We start from the raw sequence: 8,374 nt of genomic DNA on the forward strand, positions 1-8,374 counted from the left end.
GCTTGAGAGCGTCTGTTTCACTTGCACTGGCACTATGCAGTTTCGGGGTTCAGGTAGGAACCCGGACACAAAAAAAGACTACAAAATTTGGCTGCTTTACGGCATACGTCATATCCCCCTCTCGTCATATCCCCCTCCTCTCTTTAGAGTAGCGTAGCCGAACCGAGGTGAACTAAGTTAGACGTGGTTGTCATAGCTGAAGCCACAAAGAAAAGGAAGAAGGTGAAGGTGTTGTCCGAGGAGACGAAGAAAAGAAAACGGGAGAGCGATAAAACNGAAGGTGAAGGTGTTGTCCGAGGAGACGAAGAAAAGAAAACGGGAGAGCGATAAAACGAGCTCGAGCAAGGATTAATATTGGCCCAGCTTTCACATGCTGGCGAGAGCTGTAAGAGGAGGAGGGATGCCTGACCGATGGTGACCTGGCACCGTTACTGCTGTCCCCCCTCTACTAAGGAGACTCACTGTCTGCAGGTCAGCTACCTCAGGTACATTTGAAGATAAAGTGTTAGACTACATACAGACAGCTTTCATTTAAGTTTGTCTTTAACAGTTTGCTGTTAGCGCCGCAAGCGAGATGTGCTTGTGTCAACCACGATCGGAAATCATAATAGCGGTGAATGAGAGACTGTGGACAGAGCAGATTGAAATATGACTTTCTACATGCTGATCACATGTATTGATTGGCTGTATTAGTATTGGCTTGGCTGGCAGAGGTTTTATCGCACTTACTTACAGTAACAAGCGTAGTTGTCGTCAACTAGAGAAATCTTGAAGTTATATTCCCTTCATCTGCACCGTGGCCTCTCTGCTGTTGTCTGACTTCACTCTGTTGAGTTTGTGTGTGTGTGTGGGTGTGTGTGTGGGTGTGGGTGTGGGTGTGCACGCGCGCTGTGAGGAGGAGATCAGCCCTGACATGCAGAGAGCAACTCATTTCTGAGTTTCGAAAATGAATAAATAAATATAAATAAAGCAGTCGGCCTAATCATGTATGTACAAAATGCTATAGAGACAGAGCGCAACGCGCCATAATCTGAAAGCCACGCCCCCAAAGGGGAAACAAGACCGGCTTTCCCCTTGCACTTTCCCCTCCGTTTCCAGCCTGTTGAGTTTTCCCTAAGTCCAAATGCCGAAAAGTTGCTGTGTGGTGGGCTGCACGGCCAATAAAAACCCAGAACTGAGCTTTTATCAGCTGCCGAGCAGAAAAACAGAACCTTGTAGGAGACAAAAGTGGATACAGGCAATAAAACGTGAGGCTTCAACAGGGAAGAAATTGTGGGATCCTAACACTCGGTATGCCTATGTGTGCAGCAAACACTTTGTCAAACCCTCCAAATGTATTTTTTTAGAGTAACAGTTAACTGTATTTATGTATGTTAAGCTAAAGCATTGACACATCTCCACATCATGTTTTTTCCAAAATGAGCAAGGTAAGGAGAAGGGACACTGAGGTAGACTGGCAATATTAAGCTTATCAATATACTGTTGCCTCTCTGGTAGGCATAGCGTGCTAAAATAATCCTATGCCATCTTATTATTAGCTAATTATTAGCTAGCTATAGCTAATAATTTTAGCTAGCTAGCTAGCAACTCAGTCGTGGAGACTTGAATGCGTGGCTGCGCAGTGTTAATTTTGTGAACTAAAACTTAAACGAAAACTTTTTGTTGACGACCCTTTATTGCGTGACTAATTTGTGACGAGAACGTAAATTTAATAAGTACTGACAACAAAAACTAAAACGAAATCTCTGTTCATTATGAAGTGACGAGTAAAAACGTGACGAAAAAGCTGACGCTGGCCAGCCGGACAATCTGGATTACAACCATCCTCAATGTCTTGATTGTTTTCCTTTTTAACCAATTAATAATCTTAACTCAAATTCAAACTCTCAGTCTATCTTTCTGATTGGATGACCTCCCCCCGCCCTCCGCGCGGTGGCAGTGCACGTCCAGTTTTGCCACACAGAAGCCTTGGCTCCACAGCAGGAAGCCGGGAACAACAACGCCTGTAAAACTCTGTAAAAATACACCAAAGCATACATTTTTGTTTCCAAATATTTATTTGAAAACGAAACCATTCATACGGTCAATAAAAAACATTTTGTTAATTATAAAAAACGAATGTAATCTCAACAGTGACCGCGCCGGCCGGTGGGACTGCGGCTGAACCGCACCCAATGTTCATTCATTCATTCAATCGCATGTTCAGTGTGTGTGTGTGTGTGTGTGTGTGTGTGTGTGTGTGTTAGTGTGTCAGAGAGGAGGAGTATCAATTAAAAAAAAGTTTCCACTAATTATTTCGGTGTTTATTTTTTTTATTCTCACGTTTTTTTTTATTAAAATGCGCAATTTAGCCAACAATATTATAGACCAAAAGTTAATGTAATTTATTATTGTAGAATGTATTTAGCAAATCACAACTTTCAACTGGAGAAAAAAAAAAAAAAAAGGCATTATAAGAAGCCGACAAATAGTGTTAATTAATTGACATGAGACTTTGGAGAGGTTGTCAGTCCTATTCTATAGTCTGTAATATTTTTTTTTATTTTATCATAACTTCTCGGAAATTACTCAAAAATGCATTTTTTGTGTGCTTCTGAGCACACGGATAGCATAAACAATAAAGTTACTATGACCGTTGCGGCCCTTAGAGGGGCTTGGAGTGTTAAACACTGAATTAAAATGGGCATATGATTAAATGTGTTGGCTAGGTTTTGATGCCCTTGTAAGAAAATACTAAATTAAAATGGGCATAACAGTTAAGCTGTTATGGTCTTCTTTTGATGTCTTAAGAGGATTGGAGCTTTATTCTTGCAGGTTGTAAGTCATTTGTTGTGCAAATATACAGAAAATAAACAAGAACCTGTGAAGGACATGATTATGTATTGCACTTTTTCTAACAAGCCTTAGACATTCATTTTTATTATACAAGAGTAATATGGTACATTCTTAGTTTAAATGACTAAACACACAGTTAAAGGCATGCTTACAATGGAGTTTTTACTACCATCACAAACATCCTTTTGTAAAATCTATTACAGTATAACAAAACTGTCAAATTACGTCAAAAGACTAAAATGAGACTAAAACTAAAACTCATTTCCACTGACTAAATTTTAACTAAAACAAAACAAAACTAAAAGACTAAAATGTGACTTTAACTAAATCCAGTCTTTGGTGAGTGACTAAGACTAAAATGAAATTAAAAATTCTTGTCAAAATTAACACTACGGCTGCGGAGGCAGAATGATAGCGAACGAGCGAAGAAGCAGAGGGGAAAGCGGGCCTCGTTTCCCCTTTGGGAGCGTGGCTTTCAGATTATGACGCGTTGTGCTCTGTCTCTATAAGGCTACTTTATCTTTTCTGAAGACATGATGATCGTGCGTTACACGGCCAGCTTCAGGAAGTTCACTGGTATCGTTGGCTTGTCAACAAATGCACGTGCAGAAAGATTTTTGTGACAGTTGTAACAGACAATACCGTTTTTTGTCTGTAGGGGGACCCCGTGAGGTAAAAAGCACAATCCTCCATTGTGTTGCTTTAAGACGTCACTTTGGATTGAGGTAATTTCTGATGGGTATTCTACAGTAACTTCAATAAAAGTTTTATCTTCCATCTCAAATGATATTGTTCTTGGATTTCAAATATTAATTTGACTGATGCTAGCAGATATAAGAAGCATTCATATTTCATGTTAAACATAAATATCACCCAGGTCCGTATGTGTATCTACACAGCAGTCAACACCTTTCACACTGACAACAAGAAGAGACACAAGAGACAAGTATTTAATGAAATCTGTCAGATTTAATGTCTTTATACACAAAAGAAGTAATACAGTGCACGTGTGTAAGATAATGTAATGACAGACAAAGGCCAGTCTTTATAAGATAAGATAAGCCTTCATGGATCCAAAGAGAAATTCAGGTGTTGCAGAAATTAATTCAAATGAATAAAGAAGTAAAAACAAAAAACAAAATGATTATAAATCAAATAATATCAACTAGTATAGAAGTAGAAGTACAAGTTAAAGTGAGTTAGGAATTATAGAAGGCACAAGCACTGTTTCTTATCAGTGTTGGATGGCTTGTTTTCTGAGAACATTACTTGTACTTGTAGAATCCCTCTCCTGTCTTTCTGCCCAATTTGCCCTCTGCAACCGTCTTGTTGAGCAGTTCACACGGGTTAAAGACTGAGAGGTCAGGATTCGCAGCATGAAGACCTAGATGTGCAATAACAAAAATGAATAGGGTTTTACATTTAATTTATAAGTTCATTTGAATTATCTTTGTTTCTCCTTCCTTGCAGCAGTCTCATGTTATCACACTGAAAAATTAGTCATATCCTTTGGTGGAGGAAGTATTGAGATCCTTTACTTAAGTAAAAGTACTAATACCACACTGTAAAAATACTCAATGCTTGTAAAATACTTTTACAAGTAATGGTCCTGAGTTGAAATGTTACAACTGATTGATTTTATTTATTTTTTGTTTTTTGTAAATATGTCTGTCTAATATATGTCGTGTCTGCTGTGAAACTGAACTAGCTCACCACAATAGCACCTTAGCAGGAAGCATCCTGTCCACGAAGCAGACCCAACAGAAGCTGACAATGTTAGCTTCCCTCCGGGCTGCAAGCGTCTGAAGCTCCCCGCATTTGCCAGTAAAAGTCTGCAGGATGCCGGCAAACCTTGGACCCTTGCCAGCAGATGAACGGGGAGCTAACGTCAGCACGGAGGGAAGCCAAACAACGTTCTTTTGCACAAACTGCCCACACTGCAGTGACACAAAGTTGTTGGAAATCGGAAATGTTTCCCTTTGAACAACGTTAATTAATTTGTTGACTGGTTGGACGGTTGGACTTTCACAAACTGACTACAGCATTTTATTTTCTGTGTTTCTTTTCTTGAGCAAAGCTGAGCAAACTTAGGGACATAACCATAGAAGATAAAATGCTGTGGTCAATTGTGAAAGCCTGAGCTTCATTTATGTTATTATCATGATGGTCACACACACGCAAGGACATGCACCCACAGTACTCACCTTACAGTGATGCATAAAACGCTCCAAAAGGCAAAATGTCAGGTGATGTAAGTAGCAGTTGGAGCCTAATTATTGTTGCAATTAAACCAATAATGATGTAGATTTTTCTAAAAAGGAAACCAATTAGATGTTCATATAAGAGTCCTGTGTTATTTTCTCTTTTGTATATTTAGTATTGCTCTTTGATAAAGTAAGAGTATTTCTGATTATCTGATTACTGGTTGGTAACATCTATTTTTATGTCTCCACACCAGTGACAGCTGTGGCCTGAGGCATTATGTTTTCAGGTTGTCCGTCTGTCCCATCCTTGTGAACATGATATCTCACAAACACCTCAAGGAATTTTTTTTCAAAATTGGAAGAAATATCCACTTGGACTCAGTGATGAACTGATGGGATTTCGGTGGTCAAATGTCAAGGTCAACGTGACTGTGCATCTGTCTCATTCCTGTGAGCACAATATCTCAAGGGCTTACGACTATATAGCTTACTCCACAGCATATAACATAAATGGTTGATGATAAAGTGTGCCGCTGTTAGCTAGCTAGCAAGATCAGGTAACATATTTAACAGAATTAACTCAGTAAATAGACTGATTGCTTCTCTCCAAAAGCAAATACATATGTATTTGAACAATGCTTTCGCGTTCACCACGGTAGTCAGCGAACTCAAAATATCAAGTATAAGTACAGAAGTATTCGATTTGAGACACAGTGATTTGATAGTGCAGATTACAAAAAGGAGGTAGAGAGAGAGAGAATAGCGATAGTTGGCCTCTTTTTTCTCTGAAATCCAAAATATTTTCCACTCTGCTGATTTATTCCTGAGTAAATAATGTTATTCTCATCATCTTTCTCTTGGCTGCTTGTCATCATCTGCTTGGCCCTGTTTGACAGTGACACAGACTTTCAAAATGATGATATGGATATCTTCACTTTGCATCGATGATATTGGATCGTTGATCATTGAATTGCTATATCGATACAGATAGATGGATTGTTACACCCCAAATATTTTCCACATAGCTTTACTTACCGTCCATGATGGACTTTAAGGTGTCAGTTCCTACGTAATCCATGAGCTCAAAGGGTCCCATGGGATGACCAAAACCAAGTTTCATGACTGTATCAATGTCCTCTATGGATCCATGACCTGAGGGAGAAAACGGCAAAACAAAACAGTAACCATGCAAAGCTGCAGAAATCAACCCCAAACTACAAAATAGTATTGGTACTGAATTAGAGCCTTAGGGCCCTATTTAGATGGTCTAAAGCGGACGGCGGAGGGCGCATAATCCATGTCGCAAGTGTCATTGCTATTTAGATGCAGGCGCAGTTGTCATTTTCACGCCCTGCGCCCTCGTTGTCTAACTAGCAAATGAACTTGCGCTTCCAGTGACCAACAAAAACCTGGTCTAAAGTCGACGGCGCAGTATTTCGCTGTTAAACAACTTAGTAATATGCGTCTCTAGGCGGGTGCACAATGCGCGTGCACTCTGCTCAGACACACACGGAGCAGCCACACATATGCAAAAGATAACAAATAAAAATATGATTACAATGTGAAAGGTTATTATTGTGCACATTANTTTAATCACTCTTCACTGGCTCCCGATCCAGTCCAGATCAGACTTCAAGCTGCTTTTACTCACCTACAAATCTCTACATGGCCTAGCACCCCCATACTTAACTGAACTAATCATTCCATACGTTCCAACACCGTGCCCCACTTCTCTGGAACTGGCTCCCCCAATCAGTAAGGGATGCAGAATCCGTTGACATCTTTAAATCGAGACTAAAAACCTATTTATTTTCCCAAGCATATGGTACAACTTGATAGCACTTTTTTATTTATTTTAATTGTTTTTGTAAATAATTGTGCTTATTTGTAAATTGTATTTTTTATTTGTAATTTGTATTTTTCTAATGTATTATTGACTATGTGAACTGTGAACTGAGTGTTTCGAGACCATGATTATAGTGATTTTACACTTTAAATAAAGCTGAATTAAATTGAATTGAATTGAATTGAATTGAATCAACTGGCAGAAGAGCTGCGTCATCTGTAGCCTGGTAAGCAAACTGATTTTTTTGATTGAAAACCAAAGCCCACATGTTGCATTTATTTTAACATGTTGTACTAGGCTACATCATATACTAGGCTACATTATATCATATTATTATATTGTTATCTGAGTGTAAAGAGGACACACATGCAAATAAGAGGCAAAACACAGCTCTAGGAAACATGTGAATACAATTAACAAACGTGGGTGGGGGAGAAAACGCTGAACAGGTCCTAGCTGCAGGATCAGCACCTTGGGGAGCTCAGCGGCAGTCCTGACAGCTGTGCTCTGTTATATGATGAAAACAGGTTTAAATAATATTCCACAGATATAGAGTGTGCCAGTAAACCCGGAACTCCGTTAGCGCTTTTAGCACTTCCAGTTCTCTCGTCTAAAAGTCAAAACGTTTTTTGAATGGGATTTTGGTAAAATGCCTCAAATAAGGTCTGTGGTTAACAAAAGCCTAAGCGAGTTTCAGGTTTTGTTCTACGACATAAAACACGTCAGTAAATACCCTACTTGTGAATTTTGAAGCTTTTACGTGTCGTAAAAAAGGCGGTTGCTAACAAGATGCTCAATACGACTACAAACCCTGTCGGGGACAGTTAACGTCATCACTCCCGAACAGGCAAGAGTGCTGGCAGTCCGCCATTACAGCTTCTTATTTAGCTTAAACAGTCCGATTTCCCCATTATACAATGTTTTTAAAATAAAGCGGCCGAAATCAGTTGAAAGCTTAGTGGTGGTGACGTCAAGAGTCATGTGACCGTGGAGTAGTCATGTAGTCCGTTAAAGCCTAACGTTAGCTTTTTACTTCCGGTGATTGCATTTAAGCTTCAAATGCGGTATGGAAGGTGTTCATATGTGAAGATTATCTCGCTGAACAAAACCTGTAAGTATCATAAACTTGTGTTAGCCACAGAGCTTATTTTCTGACATAATCCAAAACGCAATGCGAAAATCACATCCACTTTCTCTTCCGGGAACCAGCACGATGCTAAACTTCCGGATTTTGACGTCAGCCCTGGCACACTCTATTTAGTAAGATCTTTCTTGTATTAGTGATCAGGTTTCCATACTTTAAGTAGTCTAATTAACGCCACGCTGATTTTACCTGTTACGCTATGACTGAACACAACCATTTTAAAGAAATGTTCAGTTTCTTTTCTTCAGACAAAAGAGTTAAGGAGATGTTTCTTTACCTGCTTGACAGTTTCGACTGAGCCTTCAGTCTTCCTCAGAAGCATCATCCGACGTGCTGCTGACGCTT

At 39.4% G+C, this 8,374-nt stretch overlaps 2 protein-coding genes across 5 annotated transcripts in view; one reads left to right on the plus strand and one right to left on the minus strand.

Moving 5' to 3' along the window:
* LOC126397387 (coiled-coil domain-containing protein 106-like) overlaps nucleotides 1-8,374 on the plus strand; it is a 68,989-nt gene that overhangs the window by 13,669 nt on the left and 46,946 nt on the right. The gene's annotated exons all lie outside the window — the stretch shown is intronic.
* LOC126397389 (hydroxyacyl-coenzyme A dehydrogenase, mitochondrial-like) overlaps nucleotides 3,785-8,374 on the minus strand; it is a 21,200-nt gene continuing 16,610 nt past the window's right edge. For all 3 annotated transcript variants that reach the window (XM_050056113.1, XM_050056114.1, XM_050056112.1), the window contains 2 exons: nucleotides 6,075-6,191; nucleotides 3,785-4,219 (listed from right to left, as the gene is read on the minus strand). In XM_050056113.1, the coding sequence (XP_049912070.1) occupies nucleotides 4,101-4,219; nucleotides 6,075-6,191 (236 nt within the window). In that variant the 3' untranslated portion in view covers nucleotides 3,785-4,100. The remainder of the gene's footprint in view (nucleotides 4,220-6,074; nucleotides 6,192-8,374) is intronic.

This window comes from Epinephelus moara, chromosome 11 (assembly GCF_006386435.1).
Source record: "Epinephelus moara isolate mb chromosome 11, YSFRI_EMoa_1.0, whole genome shotgun sequence".
In the NCBI taxonomy this organism is placed as follows: Eukaryota; Metazoa; Chordata; class Actinopteri; order Perciformes; family Serranidae; genus Epinephelus; species Epinephelus moara.